Source organism: Salmo salar, chromosome 08, assembly GCF_965601325.2.
Source record: "Salmo salar chromosome 08, fSalSal1, whole genome shotgun sequence".
In the NCBI taxonomy this organism is placed as follows: domain Eukaryota; kingdom Metazoa; phylum Chordata; class Actinopteri; order Salmoniformes; family Salmonidae; genus Salmo; species Salmo salar.
This window is the reverse complement of record NC_138298.1, coordinates 23,130,001-23,149,782: the sequence shown is the minus strand read 5'-3', so window position 1 is coordinate 23,149,782 and position 19,782 is coordinate 23,130,001. Positions and strand designations below refer to the sequence as shown.

At 46.8% G+C, this 19,782-nt stretch overlaps 1 protein-coding gene across 2 annotated transcripts in view; it reads left to right on the top strand.

Moving 5' to 3' along the window:
• Positions 1-10,299: 10,299 nt before the first annotated feature.
• The window catches only part of LOC106610283 (polycystin-2), a 19,993-nt gene continuing 10,510 nt past the window's right edge, over positions 10,300-19,782 (top strand). For both annotated transcript variants that reach the window (XM_014209555.3, XM_014209554.3), the window contains exons 1-2: positions 10,300-11,313; positions 11,572-11,685. In XM_014209555.3, the coding sequence (XP_014065030.1) occupies positions 10,866-11,313; positions 11,572-11,685 (562 nt within the window). In that variant the 5' untranslated portion in view covers positions 10,300-10,865. The remainder of the gene's footprint in view (positions 11,314-11,571; positions 11,686-19,782) is intronic.

Sequence of the window (19,782 nt, the reverse complement as noted above, 5' to 3'; positions counted from 1 at the left end):
AAAGAGATTCATTGTGACTTAAAACATATTTACCAAGAAAAGAATATTCATATAGTATGTTCTATACACTACAAAATGTAGCAATCTGTAATGCATGAGTCAAAGATATGTTTTATTCCTGACAGACAGCAGATAACTTGAAGGCTACAATTAATACTTTTGAATACAAAAACTGGAGAAAGCCTTGTTTCTGTGGCTCTAGGTTATCATATGCCTGCCAGTATCAGGACACACACCTACAGTGCATTCGGAGAGTATTCAGACCTCTTGACTTTTTCCCCAAAAAATTACGTTACAGCCTTATTCTAAAATTGATAAAAAAAAAATGTTTCTTCTTCTCATCAATCTACACACAATACCCCATAATGACAAAGCAAAAACAGGTTTTTACTGAAATATCCCATTTACATAAGCATTCAGACCCTTTACCCAGTACTTTGTTGAAGCACCTTTGGCAGCAATAACAGCCTCAAGTCTTCTTGGGTATGATGCCTCAAGCTTGGCACGTCTGTATTTGGGGAGTTTCTCCCATTCTCCTCTGCAGATCCTCTCAAGCTCTGTCAGGTTGGATGGGGAGCTATTTTCAGGTCTCTCCAGAGACGTTAGATCGGGTTCAAGTCCGGGCTCTGGTTTGGCCACTCAAGGACATTCAGAGACTTGTCCCGAAGCCACTCCTGCATTGCCTTGGCTGTGCGTTTGGGATTGTTGTCCTGTTGGAAGGTGAACCTTCGCCACAGTCTGAGGTCCTGAGCGCTCTGGAGTAGGTTTTCATCAAGGATCTCTTTGTACTTTGCTCTGTTCATCTTTCCCTTGATCCTGACTAGTGGCCGAGTCCCTGCTGCTGAAAAACTTCCCACCATGGTGCCACCACCATGCTTCACCGTAGAGATGGTGCCAGGTTTCCTCCAGACGTGACACTTGGCATTCAGGCCAAAGAGTTCAATCTTGGTTTCATCAGATCAAATAATCTTGTTTCTCATGGTCTGAGAATCCTTTAGGTGCCTTTTGGAGGTTGGAGAAGACCAGCCGGAGCTTGCCGAGGAGTCTAGTTCTGTGCACACACTGTGCAAGTGGCTACGAATGCGGACACGTCAGGGACAATAATAGGCCACCAAAAGCGCTGTCGCACAAAGGCCAGGGCCTGACGGGTGCCCAGGTGGCAGGCAAGCCTGGACAGTGGGCCCACTCCAGGACCGCGGCGCAGACGGCATCAGGAACGAACATCCAGTTATCAGGGGCCGGGGTTCGGCTGGGAACGCTGGACCTCACGGACCTGCTTCCCTATTGACCCGCTGCTGAGTGCCATCGCTTGGCAGTGCATCTGGCTTGACATTCTTGGATCCTGGCTGGTTTGAGAGGGAGAAGTTGAACCATGTGAACAGCAGGGCCCATCTGGCTTGCCTGGAGTTGAGGCACTTGGCGGTGCGGAGATACTCCAGGTTCTTGTGGTCAGTCCACACAATGAACAGATGTTCCGCCCCCTCCAGCCAGTGCCTCCATTCCTCCAATGCCATCTTCACCACGAGAAGCTCACGATTCCCCACATCGTAGTTTCTTTCCGTGGCGTTGAGGCGATAGGAGAAGAAGGTGCAGGGATGTAGCTTGAGGTCAAGGGCAGGATGGGATGGGGGATGGGTGACGGGATGGGTCAGGATGAACCAGGATGGGAGCTGTGGTAAAGCGATGTTTGAGGTCCCAGAACGCCTGGTCAGCAGCTGGAGACTATGTGAACAGAACCTTGGGCGATGTGAGTGCTGACAGGGGGGAAGTTAGGGTGCTGTAACCCCGGATAAAGCGACGATAGAAGTTGGCGAACCCCAGAAAATATTGCAGCTGCACCCTGGACGTAGGCTGAGGCCAATCCATCACTGCTCTCACCTTCCCAGGATTCATCTGGACACTCCCAGCAGAGATGATGTCACCCACAAAATGGATGGTGGAGCGATGGAACTCGCACTTCTCCGCCTTCACAAACAGCTGATTCTCCAGAAGACGTTGAAGGACCTTCCGGACGTGGAGCATGTGTTCTTGAGGGGAGCAGGAGAAGACGAGGATGTCATCAATGTAGATGAAGACGAACCGTTTAAACATGTCGCGGAGAACATCATTCACCAGAGCCTGGAACACAGCAGGGGTGTTGGTGAGGCCAAAGGACATGACCAGATACTCGTAGTGGCTACTGGCCGTGTTGAAGGTGGTCTTCCACTCGTCCCCCTCTCGTGTCCGCACCAGGTAGTTGGCGTTCCGTCGATCCAGCTTGGAAAATACAATGGCCCCCTGGAGCGGCTCGAAGGCCGAGGAGATGAGTGATAGTGGGTAACGGTTCTTAACCATAATGTCATTGAGTCCCCAGTAGTCAATGCACGGGCGCAGGGTCTTATCCTTTTTCTCCACGAAGAAGAACCCCGCGCCGGCGGGAGAGGAAGAGGGACAAATAAATCCAGCAGCTAGGGAGTCCCCAATGTAGGTATCCATAGCCTTGGTCTCCGGTCCTGACAGACAGCACAGATGTCCCCGGGAGGCGTGGTGCTAGGGAGAAGGTCAATCCCGCAGTCATAGGGTCGGTGCGGCGGAAGCGACATGGCCCGGGCCTTGCTGAACACCTCCTGGAGGTCCTGGTACTGCGCTGGAATGGCAGGGAGATCCAGGGCACCTTCTGAGCCCCCAGGAAGACATCCCGGGGCAAGTTGTGCTGACTTCAGGCAATGGCCGTGGCAGAACGGGCTCCAGACCATGATGGCACCAGTAGACCAGTTAATGAGGGGATTGTGTTGTTCCAGCCAGGAGAATCCCAATACCACTGGAATCAGAGGCAACTTGATGAGCAGGAACTGGATAGCCTCGCTGTGGTTTCCTGACACCCGTAGGTTGATGGGAGTGGTGTTTTGGGTGACTCGGCCTATAGAACGACCGTCCAGCGCTCTAACGTCCATGGGAATGGAGAGGGGCTGAGTGGGGATGTTCAGCTGAGTGGGGATGTCCAGCGTAGCGTCCAAAATTCTCTCATCGGCCCCAGAGTCAATGAGAACCCGGAGAGATTTGGTCTGGTCTCCCTAGAGCAGAATGGCATGAAAAGGGGTGCGAGCAGGGGAAGCAGGAACGTTCCTCATATGGCCCACCAGAGTACTTGCTCCTACCGGTGAGTCTGGTTTCTTTAAAGGACAAGAGGACACGAAATGACCAAGAGTCCCGCAATACAGACAACTCTTCGTGTCGATCCTGTATTGCCGTTCCGCTGGCTCTAACACAGCTCTGCCTAGTGGCAAAGACTCAGGAAGCGGTGACTCGGCCCTCTTCAGCAGCCCTCAGGGCAGGTCGGGAAGCCTCAGGTTCTGGTGGTTCCATCCCCTCACACCCCCTCTCTTGAACCTATGGAGCTGGGAGGGGCGGTGCGTAGGGAGACCGGAGGGGGTTCCAGTTCGTGCACCATCTGTGGCCGCAGAGGGCACACTGCCGGTCGGTGCCGGGTTGGTCCCTCTGGGAGTCGAGGCAGCAGGCAGGCCACTCTGGCGTCACCCCAGGTGAGTCTGCACCACTCTCATCCAGAGTTCTCTGTTGTCCAACTGTTTGTAGAAGAAAAAGAAACGCACACCTATTAAGGCGAGGTGCTGGCTATCGGAGTAGAAAACTTGAAAATAAGGGAGAGCTCAGATGCAAAAAATTGAATATCCAACGTTTCGACAGCCAAGCTATCTTCATCAGGGTATCATCACAAACACTGCGAGATGACTCGTTTATATAGTGTCAGAAGACACACAGGTGTCTGTAATCATGGCCAAATGTGGCCTAATATCATTGGTTAACTCTGAAATATAAAAATGGCATACAAAAGAACAAATGGATAGCATACGATCATAGATACATTTTAGACTACACAAGCTTACAAACAATTACAATGGCAAAGTCACAAAAATCACAAGAATGGCTTCAAAGTCCAACTGTTTGTACCTGTTTTTGTTTTTTTTCTTAATTTTTTTCTTCTTCCCCGCATTCCCAGCATAAGGCACTCGTCGATTCAGGCGCAGCTGGTAATTTTATTGACAGAGCACTCGCTCTTAGTTTAGCGATCCCCATTATTCCTGTGGTTAGACCTTTCCCAGTACACGGTCTGGATAGTCGACCATTGGGGTCCGGGCTAATCAGGGAAGCCATTATCTCCCTGGCCATAGTGACGCAGGGGAGTCATGAGGAGAGAATCAGTCTCTTTCTCCTGTGATACTGGGCCTTCCCTGGTTGGCTCGTCGTGACCCCACCATTTCATGGCAACAGAGGGCTCTCACGGGATGGTCGCGAGAGTGCTCTGGGAGGTGTGTAGGGGTTTCCATTGGTGCTACTATGGTGGAAAGTCCAGACCAGGTCTCCACTCTGCGCATCCCCCCCGAATATGCCGATTTGGCTCTCGCCTTCTGTAAAAAGAAGGCAACTCAATTACCACCCCATCGACGGGGGGGGTTGTGCAATAAATCTCCTGGTAGACGCTGCACTTCCCAGGAGTCACGTGTATCCCCTGTCGCAAGCAGAGATGGTGGCTATGGAGACACATGTCTCCGAATCCCTGCGTCAGGGGTACATTCGGTCCTCCACTTCACCCGCCTCCTCGAGTTTCTTTTTAGTCAATGCGCCCGTGGTGCATATCCGGGAGGGAGACGAGTGGAAGACGGTGTTTCGTACCACCACATGGCATTATGAGTACCTTGTCATGCCGTACAGGTTGATGAATGCTCCATCAGTCTTCCAATCCTTTGTAGATTAGATTTTCAGGGACCTGCACGGGCAGGGTGTAGTGGTGTATATCGATGACAGTCTGATATACTCCGCTACACACGCCGAGCATGTGTCTTTGGTGCACAGGGTACTTGGACGACTGTTGGAGCATGACCTGTACGTCAAGGCTGAGAAATGCCTGTTCTTTCAGCAAGCCGTCTCCTTCCTAGGGTATTGCATTTCCACATCAGGGGTGGAGATGGAAAGTGACTGCATTTCAGCCGTGCGTAATTGGCCGACTCCCACCACGGTAAAGGAGGTGCAGCGATTTTTAGGGTTTGCCAATTACTACCGGAGATTTATCCGGGGTTTTGGTTAGGTGGTTGCTCCCATTACCTCACTGCTGAAGGGGGGTCCTGTACGTCTGCAGTGGTTAGTTGAGGCGGACAGGGCTTTTGGGCAACTAAGGGCTCTGTTTACCTCGGCGCCCGTGCTGGCCCATCCGGATCCCTCTTTGGCGTTCATAGTGGAGGTGGACGTGTCCGAGGCTGGGATAGGAGCGGTGCTCTCTCAGCGCTGGGGTACGCCACCGAAGCTCCACCTCTGTGCCTTCTTCTCGAAGAAGCTCAGCTCGGCGGAGCAAAACTATGACGTGGGGGACCGGGAGCTGTTGGCTGTCGTCAAGGCCTTGAAGGCGTGGAGACATTGGCTTGAGGGGCTAAACACCCTTTTCTCATCTGGACTGACCACCGCAATCTGGAGTACATCTGGGCAGCGAGGAGACTGAACTCTTGCCAGGCAAGGTGGGCCATGTTTTTCACCCGTTTTGTTTTCACCCTTTCGTACAGACCAGGTTCCCAGAACATTAAGGCAGACGCACTGTCCCGGCAGTATGACACAGAGGAGCGGCCCATGGATCCCACTCCCATACTCCCCGCATCTTGCTTGGTGGCGCCGGTAGTGTGGGAGCTGGACTCAGACATTGAGCGGGCGTCACGTGCAGAGCCCGCTCCCCCTCAGTGTCCAGCTGGGCGTCTGTAAGTTCTGTCTGCTGTCCGCGACCGGCTGATCTATTGGGCCCACACGTCATCCTGGGATCCGCCGGACGGTGCGCTGTCAAAGTGGGAAGTACTGGTGGCCCACTTTGGCTAAGGATATGAGGGTTTACGTTTCCTCCTGCTCGATGTGCGTCCAGTGTAAGGCTCCTAGGCACCTGTCCAGAGGTAAGTTACAAACCTTACCCGTTCCACAACGGCCGTGGTCGCACCTGTAGGTGGATTTTATAACCGATCTTCCACCTTCACAGCGTAACACCACGATCCTGGTCATTGTGGATCGTTTTTCTAAGTCCTGTCGTCTTCTCCCTTTACCCAGTCTCCCTACAGCCCTACAGACTGCGGAGGCCCTGTTTACTCACGTCTTCCGGCACTATGGGGTGCCTGAGGATATAGTGTCTGATTGGGGTCCCCAGTTCACATCAAGGGTCTGGAGGGCGTTCATGGAGCGTCTAGGGGTCTCGGTCAGCCTTACCTCAGGTTTTCACCCCGAGAGTAACGGGCAGGTGGAGAGAGTTAACCAGGATGTGGGTAGGTTTCTGAGGTTTTATTGCCAGGACCGGCCGGGGGAGTGGACAGCGTTCGTGCCCTGGGCAGAGATGGCCCAGAACTCGCTCCGCCACTCCTCCACTAACCTCTCTCCTTTCCAGTGTGCATTGGGGTATCAGCCGGTTCTGGCTCCTTGGCATCAGAGTCAGACCGAGGCTCCTGCGGTGGATGACTGGTTCCAGTGCGCGGAGGAAACATGGGACGCCGCCCATGTCCATCTTCAGCGCGCCATGCTGCGCCAGAAAGTTGCCGCAGACCGTCCCCGCAGTGAGGCCCCGGTGTTCGCACAGTGGGATCAGGTCTGGCTCTCGACCAGCTGCACCGTCCCCGCAGTGAGGCCCCGGTGTTCGCACCGTGGGATCGGGTCTGGCTCTCGACCAGCTGCGTTTGACTTCCCTGCCACCAGTTACGCACCCCTTACAATTAGGGATGGATTGTAGAAAGAAAGAGTTGATTCTATGAAGAATACATCATGACATCACAAAGCTTGATAAATGCAAAAATAACCCATACAAAGGTTTACTTTAGAACACATGGTACAAAGTCTCTGAGAAAAAAATACAATTTGTAAATAGTTACAGCCAACTCTATTGATGATACCTACTTTCTTTGTCATCAGATAACATCACGAGGATAGTCACTGCAGATAGAACACGGACAACACTGTTGACATCCATGCCTGCAAAATTATCTGAAGTCTCTTTCCCATGGAAATCTATTATGAAGGCTGATACATGCTAATTAAACAACTCTCTCATGCCAGTGCTTTGTGATATAGCACAGAGCCTCTTGTGAAATGTAGTGTGCCAGAGGCCTTGTTTTGACAAATAGCTCTAATATGGAAATATTACATCATATTCTTAATCGTTTTGTTTGTTTTGAAGCGAGACAGTGTTTGAAAAGTAAAATGTTTGCCAGGACTTTGGTTGTCTCGCCGCCATTTTTTTGAATAAAGTTGTAATTGATAAAGTGATTACACCAAAAAACTTGATCAGATATACCACTACTAACCATATCCTATTGATGTTGTTACTTGCTACTGAATATGATTCAAGTACCCAACAAAGGATAACATATTGCTTAGCTATCTTCACACACAGGGTTAGGGAGTAATTTTATTACAACAAAACTGTAAGTGTAATCAGTTAAATTACCAGCAAAAAATATTATAATCAGATGACTTTCAAATTCAGAAAGGATGTTTGCGAAGTTAAGTTTGTTCCACCTGAACAAGTCTGACCACATGTCAGAGACCACTCTGACACACCAAATGTATTTGATGGATATTTCTTGTCTTCCTCTAATTCCTCTTAAGTAACTGAAAGTAATCAGATTATACTGAATTTGGGTCATCCAAAAGTTAAGTTACTGATTACAATTTTGGACAGGTAACCAGTAACTGTAAAGGATTACATTTAGAAAGTAACCTACCCAACCCTGACTGTACCATAAAGTAACCTACCCAACCCTGACTGTACCATAAAGTAACCCACCCAACCCTGACTGTAACATAAAGTAACCTACCCAACCCTGACTGTAACATAAAGTAGCCTACCCAACCCTGACTGTAACATAAAGTAACCTACCCAACCCTGACTGTACCATAAAGTAACCTACCCAACCCTGACTGTACCATAAAGTAACCTACCCAACCCTGACTGTAACATAAAGTAACCTACCCAACCCTGACTGTACCATGAAGTAACCTACCCAACCCTGACTGTACCATAAAGTAACCTACCCAACCCTGACTGTACCATAAAGTAATCTACCCAACCCTGACTGTAACATAAAGTAACCTACCCAACCCTGACTGTAACATAAAGTAACCTACCCAACCCTGACTGTACCATAAAGTAACCTACCCAACCCTGACTGTAACATAAAGTAATCTACCCAACCCTGACTGTAACATAAAGTAACCTACCCAACCCTGACTGTACCATAAAGTAACCTACCCAACACTGACTGTACCATAAAGTAACCCACCCAACCCTGACTGTACCATGAAGTAACCTACCCAACCCTGACTGTACCATAAAGTAACCTACCCAACCCTGACTGTACCATAAAGTAACCTACCCAACCCTGACTGTACCATTAAGTAATCTACCCAACCCTGACTGTAACATAAAGTAACCTACCCAACCCTGACTGTACCATAAAGTAACCTACCCAACCCTGACTGTAACATAAAGTAATCTACCCAACCCTGACTGTAACATAAAGTAACCCACCCAACCCTGACTGTACCATAAAGTAACCTACCCAACACTGACTGTACCATAAAGTAACCCACCCAACCCTGACTGTAACATAAAGTAACCCACCCAACCCTGACTGTACCATAAAGTAACCTACCCAACCCTGACTGTACCATAAAGTAACCCACCCAACCCTGACTGTACCATAAAGTAACCCACCCAACCCTGACTGTAACATAAAGTAACCCACCCAACCCTGACTGTACCATAAAGTAACCTACCCAACCCTGACTGTACCATAAAGTAACCCACCCAACCCTGACTGTACCATAAAGTAATCTACCCAACCCTGACTGTAACATAAAGTAATCTACCCAACCCTGACTCTAACATAAAGTAACCCCCCCAACCCTGACGGTACCATAAAGTAATCTACCCAACCCTGACTGTACCATAAAGTAACCTACCCAACCCTGACTGTACCATAAAGTAACCTACCCAACCCTGACTGTCCCATAAAGTAACCTACCCAACCCTGACTGTACCATAAAGTAACCTACCCAACCCTGACTGTACCATAAAGTAACCTACCCAACCCTGACTGTACCATAAAGTAACCTGAATTCCAACAGCATACCATCTGTACAGGCTATGTTACTGTATCAGGCTGGCGGTTCCACCACAGCTGTTCTCTCCTTATCTGAACTGTATCTGAACTGTAGTGACTTATTCTGAGAGACGAACAGAACATCTTATCAGTCATGATGATTCATTCAGTCAAAGAACTCTATCAATCAAACCAGCTATTGCAAAGTACAGCTATGTTGTAAACAGTAGTGGGTGTATAGTTATCAGTCCTTGAGCAAACAATGCCAAGGGTGAAGAACAACGAAGGTATACTATGCGTTTGTTATAAGTTATATATAAAAAAGAGTACTTTCTTAAACAACGATTGTTACCTTGAAGTAACTACCTTGAGTCCTTTACTCCCTTGTGAATTGAGCCGTGGGTGATTTAAATCAAAACTGGAGAATTAGCGTCATCTAATGGACATGAATAACACAACAGTGAGTAAAGGTAATACAGTGTGACAAAGTTGATAAGTATGTAACAACACCATCACACATCACGTGTAAAGTAACAATGTTGCTAGAAAAGAACACACCAAGTGACCGAATAACTATGGAAGTACTAGTAGAAATGCTGTTGTTCCATGTAAAGAAATATGATTGGCCTTTAGAAATGTCACTCAATTATTGGGTCCAAATCACATCCAATCCTGGCCAGGTTTTGCAGGACTGTCTTGTTGCTTAGCAGCCCCAGACCCAAACATACATGGTTATACGACGTATAGTTCTTTGTTTCTAAAGGCAGATGCATTTAGCCCTAAAATAATGTCCTCGTGACAAATTGTGATTTTATTCATTCTAAATAGTGGGCTATTCCTTCTCATTCCATACACAGCACTGCAAACACTCATCCTGAATAGGAATTTGCTCAGAAAACGAACAAAAAGTAATATAAACCTTTGGAGAAAAAAGTGTTTTGCTGAGCCATATAAGGCAATTATAGTTTACTGCTGTAGAAATAAATATTGAAATTATTTTTTTCACTCGTTTAATAATGATGGAATGTACAGCAACTTGATTCTATTCTATTGTATTCTATATTGTACAATTCTAAAACGTGAAATTGTCTTTTACCAAAGTGATTCACCCCTACGCATTCGACTGTGCAGTATTTTCCAGAGGTGCATGCCACAGTGTCTGTGACGCCATGACTTCTAATGTAATCTGAGTCTCCAACAAATGAGAATGCGAGATTTTGGGGGAACAGCAAGAACAAGATGGCTGGCCCGGGACAAGGAAAGTGTTTGGCTTCTTTTCCATAAACGAGGCATTTCGTTGATAGTTCTCAGTTTCATTAGTAAATGTTTACGCCACAAATTAGTTTTGTAACTATATATTTTTGTTGTTGATATACCTACTTTTGCAATAGTTTGATCTAGAACTACGCAGACGCTCACTTTCTTGAAGACAGAAACTTTAGATGTTGTTATTTTTCTTTCATAGTAAGCAATTTACGTTTCGAAGTATATTTGTTGTGAAGAGGAACATATACAAATAATCAAAATTAGTTAATCTGTGGTTTCCCAAAATTGTTTTGCAGAGTTTGAACTTTGGCAACTTTCTTACATATTTTAATGTGTGCGTAAACATTTCCTTTCTGATATGTGCTTCAAGCGTGACATAAACATAGCAGTCGTTAGTGGCTAGAGACATAATAGATTTTTAACGTTTCGTAAATGTAGTTAGTCTGGCCTTTAAAAGCTTTTCAGTGAATTGGACAAACAATGAGCTCGACTCGGGTGAGATCACAACAACCGCAGCAGAATCAGGCTGGCAGGTCCGCCACGGGCGCAACGGGTGCGTCCTTGCCGCACAGATTGGACACAAGCGAGGGGATTGAAATGGAGAACATACAGCACCAGGACTTGGGGCTCGGGGGCGCCATAGGCACACCATCACCCCCCTCAAGACAAGCCTGGAGTCGGGACAACCCAGGGTTCGAACCGGAGGATGAGATGATGGGGGCCGACTGGCCTCCGGCTAGCCCGGGGAGAAGATCAGTGTCCACAGGCTCCAGCAGTAGCTGCAGTAGCGGGTTGGGAAGTTACACCGCCGGAGGGAGCAGCACCCGCATCCACCGTGGATTATACCCGACCCCGACAGTGGATGCCCTGCAGCAAGACAGACGTGACATCAAAAGCTGTGGGAAGAGGATACTGGAGAAAATAAGAAGTTAGTGTCACTTACGTTTCCTCCTTGTATGAAGAACACTACAGCTGCCAAGAGGTCTGGACCTCTATGACACAGGAGGTAGTGCACTTGCCCTTTAACTTGTAGAGACCTGGGTCACTGGCTCAAACACCTCTCTGGCCATTCTTCCTCACTGTTCCATACACCACTTAGGTCAACACACACCTGTAGATGCCCTCGTTGGCAATGCACTGGCATCTAGGATACTAATGTGTGTGTTGAAATTGTTTTTTTCCCCAGTTCTGTGGGGTACTCAGCTGATGGAGGACAGTGACAGCAGCAGAGAGAGGTACCTGAGGAACGTCCTGAGAGAAATGGTCACCTACGTCATCTTCCTCATCACACTGTGTATCTGTAAGTACCACGGACACACACACACACAAGGCAGCTCCGTGTGAGGAGGCTACAACAGACTTCTGTCGCGACGTACCTCTAAGGCCCTTCTACTAGCTTGCTAGCCCCGGCCCGCTAGCTGTCTGAATCACCGTGTCTCCAGCCAGCTTAACTACTCACTGGACCCCTATGATCACTCGGCTACGCATGCCTCTCCCTAATGTCAATATGCCATGTCCATTGCTGTTCTGGTTAGTGATTATTGTCTTATTTCACTGTAGAGCCTCTAGCCCTGCTCAATATGCCTTAGCTAACCCTTCAGTGCCACATGCGGTGACATCACCTGGTTTAAATGATGCTTCTAGAGACAATATCGCTCTCATCGTCACTCTATGCCTAGGTTCACCTCCACTGTATTCACATCCTATCATACCTTTGTCTGTACATTATGCCTTGAATCTAATCTATCGAGCCCAGAAACCTGCTTCTTTTACTCTCTGTTCCGAACGTACTAGACGACCAGTTCTTATAGCCTTTAGCCGTAACCTAACTTACTCCTCTGTTCCTCTGGTGATGTAGAGGTTAATCCAGGCACAGCAGTGCCTAGCTCCACTCCCATTCCCCCAGGCGCTCTCATTTGTTGACTTCTGTAACCTTAAAAGCCTTGGTTTCATGCATGTTAACATTAGAAGCCTCCTCCCCAAGTTTGTTTTATTCACTGCCTTAGCACACTCTGCCAACCCGGATGTCCTAGCCGTGTCTGAATCCTGGCTTAGGTAGACCACCAAAAAGCCTCAAATTTCCATCCCTAACTATAACATTTTCCGACAAGATAGAATTGCCAAAGGGGGTGGAGTGGTAATCTACTGCAGAGATAGCCTGCAGTTCTGTTATACTATCCAGGTCTGTGCCCAAACAATTAGAGCTTCTACTTCTAAAAATCCACCTTATCAGAAACAAGTCTCTCACCGTTGCCGCTTGCTATAGACCACCCTCTGCCCCCAGCTGTGCCCTGGACACCATATGTGAATTGATTGCCCCCCATCTATCTTCAGATGTCGTGCTGCTAGGTGACCTAAACTGAGACATGCTTAACACCCCGGCCATCTTACAAGCTTGATTCAAGCTTGAGGGAATCAAGCTTGATTCAATCTCAAATTATCAATGAACCTACCAGGTACAACCCCAAATCCGTAAACACGGGCACCCTCATCCTAACCAACTTGCCCTCCAAATACACCTCTGCTGTTTTCAACCAGGATCTCAGCGATCACTGCCTCATTACCTGCATCCGTAATGGGTCTGCGGTCAAACGACCACCCCTCATCACTGTCAAACGCCCCCAAAACACTTCAGCGAGCAGGCCTTTCTAATCGACCTGGCCCGGGTATCCTGGAAGGATATTGACCTCATCCCATTAGTAGAGGATGCCTGGTTATTCTTTAAAAGTGCCTTCCTCACCATCTTAAATAAGTATGCCACATTCAAAAAAAATTGAACCAGGAACAGATATAGCCCTTGGTTCACTCCAGACCTGACTGCCCTTGACCAGCACAAAAACATCCTGTGGCGTACTGCATTAGCATCAAATAGCCCCCGTGATATGCAACCTTTCAGGGAAGTTAGGAACCAATATGCACAAGCAGTTAGGAAAGCTAAGGCTTGCTTTTTCAAGCAGAAATTTGCATCCTGTAGCACAAACTCAAAAAAGTTCTGGGACACTGTAAAGTCCATGGAGAATAAGAGCACCTCCTCCCATCTGCCCACTGCACTGAGGCTAGGAAACACTGTCACCACCGATAAATCCACGATAATTGAGAATTTCAATAACCATTTTTCTACAGCTGGCCATGCTTTCAACCTGGCTACCCCTACCCCGGCCAACTGCCCTGCACCCCCCACAGCAACTCGCCCAAGCCGCCCCCATTTCTCCTTCACCCAAATCCAGATAGCTGATGTTCTGAAAGAGCTGCAAAATCTGGACCCCTACAAATCAGCCGGGCTAGACAATCTGGACCCTCTCTTTCTAAAATGATCTGCCAAAATTGTTGCAACCCCTATTACTAGCCTGTTCAACCTCTCTTTCGTATTGTCTGAGATCCCCAAAGATTGAAGCTGCCGGGTCACCCCCTCTTAAAGGGGGAGACACTCTACACCCAAACTGCTACAGACCGATATCTGTCCTACCCTGCCTTTCTAAGGTCTTCGAAAGCCAAGTTAACAAACAGATCACCAACCATTTTGAATCCCACAGTACCTTCTCCGCTATGCAATCTGGCTTCCGAGCTGGTCACGGGTGCACCTCAGCCACGCTCAAGGTCCTAAACGATATCATAACTGCCATCGATAAGAGACAATACCCTGCAGCCGTATTCATCGACCTGGCCAAGGCGTTCGACTCTGTCAATTACCACATTATTATCGGCAGACTCAACAGCCTTGATTTCTCAAATGACTGCCTCGCCTGGTTCACCAACTACTTCTCTGATAGAGTTCAGTGTGTCAAATCGGAGGGCCTGTTTTCTGGACCTCTGGCAGTCTCTATAGGGGTGCCACAGGGTTCAATTCTAGGGCCGACTCTCTTCTCTGTATACATCAATGATGTCGCTCTTGCTGCTGGTGATTCTCTGATCCACCTCTACGCAGACGACACCATTCTGTATACTTCTAGCCCTTCTTTGGACACTGTGCTAACTAACCTCCAGACGAGCTTCAATGCCATACAACTCTCCTTCCGTGGCCTCCAACTGCTCTTAAATGCAAGTAAAACTAAATGCATGCTCTTCAACCGATCGCTGCCCGCACCTGCCCGCCCATCCAGCATCACTACTCTGGATGGTTCTGACCTAGAATATGTGGACAACTACAAATACCTAGGTGTCTGGTTAGACTGTAAACTCTCCTTCCAGACTCATATTAAGCATCTCCAATCCAAAATTAAATCTAGAATCGGCTTCCTATTTCACAACAAAGCATCCTTCACTCATGCTGCCAAACATACCCTCGTAAAACTGACTATCCTACCGATCCTCGACTTCGGCGATGTAATTTACAAAATAGCCTCCAACACTACTCAACAAATTGGATGCTGTCTATCACAGTGCCATCAATTTTGTCACCAAAGCCCCATATACTACCCACCACTGCGACCTGTACGCTCTCGTTGGCTGGCCCTCGCTTCATACTCGTCGCCAAACCCACTGGCTCCAGGTCATCTACAAGTCTTTGCTAGGTAAAGCCCCGCCTTATCTCAGTTCACTGGTCACCATAGCAGCACCCACCCGCAGCACACGCTCCAGCAGGTATATTTCACTGGTCACCCCTAAAGCCAATTCCTCCTTTGGCCGCCTTCCAGTTCTCTACTGCCAATGACTGGAACGAATTGCAAAAATCTCTGAAGCTGGAAACGCTTATCTCTTGTTAAATAAAGGTGAAATAAAATAATAAAACACACACACACACACAGAGGATGCATGTTGGACATCATAAGAGTCTTTTTGCATAGAAAATGTTGGCCCCACTTAGTAGACATACATTATTTAAACAATCAGGCCCGAGGGGGTGTGGTATATGACCAATATACCACGGATAAGGAGTGCCTGGATGCAGCCCTTAGCTGTGGTATATTGGCCATATATCACAAACCCCCAAGGTGCCTTATTGCTATTATAAACTGGTTACTAACATAATCAGAGTAGTAAAAATAATGTTTTGTCATACCTGTGGTATACGGTCTGATATACCACATCTGTCAGCCAATCAGCATTCAGGGCTCGAATCACCCAGTTTATGAACCAGAATAACTATAGGATAGGCAAACCAATATAATGACATTGTAATAAGGTAGTAGTAAAAGTACATACACCTATCAAGTATAGCACTTTTGTGCTCTCGCATTTGTATTTTCTTGAAAACATATTGAAGTGGTATTACTATGTAACTGCTGCTCTTAGCTAGGACTAATACTAACATCTGTCCGTGTGGATACTTTTACCCGCTGACCAGCTTTTCTTGCGGAAAAGTCATTTTCCAAACTCCTTAGATCTGATAAACAACTCTGGCAGCGTATCAGGAAAGCTCCCTCAAGCCATGAACTTCCATTAGAGTTTAGTCACTATCGTACGTTTGGGAATAGGATTGTGGGAAGATGATGAAAGTTCCAGAATACAGTACAACCGAGAGTCAGAATGCTGTTAATCTAGTTTCACCACTCCTTATACCACGGCTGCTGAGAGGAAAAGTGTTCCCGTGCCAGAATGGGGTTTTGGGTGGATCAGGAAGTCATTTCCTGGCTGGATAGATGGAGCTAGATCAGCCTTTTTCTCAGCCAGGTGGGAGTCAATGAAATAGAGGCTTGGAAAATAGCATCTATATGAGCCATATGGGCTATATGTGTGTATGTTGGACTGTTTATGTATATTTATCTAGATATAGATTATATATGGACCTGGATGCAGTCCAACAGAGCATATAAGCAAATACTACAATGGAATGCTGATTAAGTCGGGTTGGACGATACTTTTCTTATCAATCATCATGAAAAACGTATACTTAAACATTTGAAATCAACCAATGCTCCATCTTAAAATACCGCAATCAAATTTTATTTGTCACATGCGCCAAATACAACAGGTGTAGTAGACCTTACAGTGAAATGCTTACTTACAAGCCCTTAACCAACAATGCTGTTTTAAGAAAAATAATTGACGTAAAAATAGAAAAGTTTAAAAAAAGTTACAAATAATTAAAGAGCAGCAGTAAATAACAATAGCGAGACTATAAACAGGGGTATCGGTAAAGAGTCAATGTGCGTGGGCACCGGTTAGTCGAGGTAATTGGTAATATGTACATGTAGGTAGAGTTAAAGTGACTATGCATAGATAATAAACAGAGAGTAGCAGCAGTGTAAAGGGGGGGGGGGGGGGGGGCAATGCAAATAGTTTGGGTAGCCATTTGATTAGATGTTCAGGAGTCTTATTGCTTGGGGGTAGAAGCTGTTAACCTGTTGGGTCTAGGGGGCAGCATTTGCACGTCTGGATAAAAAAAATGTACCCGATTTAATCTGGTTACTAATCCTACCCAGTAACTAGAATATGCATATACTTATTATATATGGATAGAAAACACTCTAAAGTTTCCAAAACTGTTTGAATGGTGTCTGTGAGTATAACAGAACTCATTTGGCAGGCAAAACCCTGAGACATTTTCTGACAGGAAGTGGATACCTGATGTGTTGTATTGACTTTAAACCTATCCCATTGAAAAACACAGGGGTTTAGGAATATTTTGGCACTTCCTATTGCTTCCACTAGATGTCACCAGCCTTTACAAAGTGTTTTGAGTCTTCTGGAGGGAGATCTGACCGAACAAGAGCCATGGAACGGTGATGTCCCATTAGACACCTGGCGCGCTACTTCATGTTGGGTACCCTCGTTCCAATACGTTATAAAAGACTATGCATTCATCCACCTTGAATATTATTCATGTTCTGGTTAAAAAAGGCCCTAATGATTTATGCTATACAACGTTTGACATGTTTGAACGAACGGAAATATATTTTTTCCCCTCGTTCATGACGAGAAGTCCGGCTGGCTTACATCATGTGCTAACGAGACGGAGATTTTTGGACATAAATGATGAGCTTTTTTGAACAAAACTACATTCGTTATGGACCTGTGATACCTGGAAGTGACATCTGATGAAGAGAATCAAAGGTAATGGATTATTTACATAGTATTTTCGATTTTAGATCTCCCCAACATGACGTCTAGTCTGTATCGCAACGCGTATTTTTCTGGGCACAGTGCTCAGATTATTGCAAAGTGTGATTTCCCAGTAAGGTTATTTTTAAATCTGGCAAGTTGATTGCGTTCAAAAGATGTAAATCTATAATTCTTTAAATGACAATATAATATTTTACCAATGTTTTCTAATTTTAATTATTTAATTTGTGACGCTGACTTGACTGCCGGTTATTGGAGGGAAACGATTTCCTCAACATCAATGCCATAGTAAAACGCTGTTTTTGGATATAAATATCAACTTGATAGAACTAAAAATGCATGCATTGTCTAACATAATGTCCTAGGAGTGTCATCTGATGGAGATTGTAAAAGGTTAGTGTATCATTTTAGCTGGTTTTATGGTTTTGGTGACCCTGTCTTTGACTTGACAAAACATTACACACAACTCTTGTAAATGTACTGTCCTAACATACTCTAAATTTATGCTTTCGCCGTAAAACCTTTTTGAAATCGTAAAACGTGGTTAGATTAAGGAGATGTTTATCTTTCAAATGGTGTAACATAGTTGTATTTTTGAAAAATTTGAATTTTGACATTTATTTGGATTCAAATTTGCCGCTCTTGAAATGCACCTGCTGTTGATGGAGTGCACCACGGGTGGCACGCTAGCGTCCCACCTAGCCCCAAGAGGTTAAGAAGCCTTTTGGACCTAGACTTGGCGCTCCGGTACCGCTTGCCGTGCGGTAGCAGAGAGATCAGTCTATGACTAGGGTGGCTAGAGTCTTTGACAATTTTTAGGGCCTTCCTCTGACACCGTCTGGTATAGAGGTCCTGGATGGCAGGGAGCTCGGACCCAGTGAGCCGTACTCATTACCCTCTGTAGTGCTTTGCAGTTGGAGGCCGAGCAGTTGCCATACCAGGCAGTGATGCAACCAGTCAGGATGCTCTCGATGGTGCAGCTGTAGAACCTTTTGAGGATCTGAAGACCCATGCCAAGTCTTTTCAGTCTCCTGAGTGGGAATAGGTTTTGTCGTGACTGTCTTGGTGTGTTTGTTGGTGATGTAGACACATAGGAACTTGAAACTCAAACTGCTCCACTACAGCTCCGTCGATGAGAATGGGGGCGTGCTCGGTCCTCCTTTTCCCGTAGTCCACAATCATCTCCTTTGTCTTGATCACATTGAGGGAGAGGTTGTTGTCCTGGCATAACATGGCCAGGTCTCTGACCTCCTCCCTATAGGCTGTCTCATCGTTGTCAGTGATCAGGCCTACCATGGTTGTGTCATCCGCAAACTTAATGATGGTGTTAGAGTCGTGCCTGGCCATGCAGTCATGAGTGAACAGTGAGTACAGGAGGGGACTGAGCACGCACCCCTGAGGGGTCCCCGTGTTGAGGATCAGCGTGGCGGATGTGTTGTTACCTAGTCTTACCACCTGTGGGCGGTCCGTCAGGAAGTCCAGGATCCAGTTGCAGAGGGAAGTGTTTAGTCCCAGGGTCCTTAGCTTAGTGATGAGCTTTGAGGGCACTATGGTGTTGAACGCTGAGCTGTAGTCAATGAATAGCATTCTCACCTAAGTGTTCCTTTTGTCCAGGTGGGAAAATACAGTGTGGAGTGCAATAGAGATTGCATCATATGTGGATCTGTTGGGGCAGTATGCAAATTGGAGTGGGTCTAGGGTTTCTGGGATAATGGTGTTGATGTGAGCCATGACCAGCCTTTCAAAGCACTAAATGGCTACAGACATGGGTGCTACGGGTCGGTAGTCATTCAGGCTGGTTACCTTAGTGTTCTTGGGCACAACGACTATGGTGGTCTGCTTGAAACATGTTGGTATTACAGACTCAGTCAGGGACAGGTTGAAAATGTCAGTGAAGACACTTGCCAGTTGGTCAGCGCATGCTCGGAGTACACGTTGTGGTAATCCGTCTGGCCCTGCGGCCTTGTGAATGTTGACCTGTTTAAAGGTCCCATCGGCTATGGAGAGCGTGATCACACAGTCGTCCGGAACAGCTGATGCTCTCATGAATGTTTCAGTGTTACTTGCCTCGAAGCGAGCATAGAAGTAATTTGGCTCATCTGGTAGGCTCGTGTCACTGGGCAGCTCGCGGCTGTGCTTCCCTTTGTAGTCTGTGATAGTTTGCAAGCCCTGCCACATCTGACGAGCGTCAGAGCTGGTGTAGTACGATTCATTCTTAGTCCTGTATTGACTATGGAACGCTGAATACGTTTATCCCTGTGACTTTGCTGCTTGTGGAAGTGTAAGCCTATTCCCTGTGCATGGGAGCTGGTTGACCAGATTCAAGTATACACAGATGCTCTCCTGGCACTAATTACATGGATGTCAATTAAGGCAGGCCCTATTCAGAGGTGTT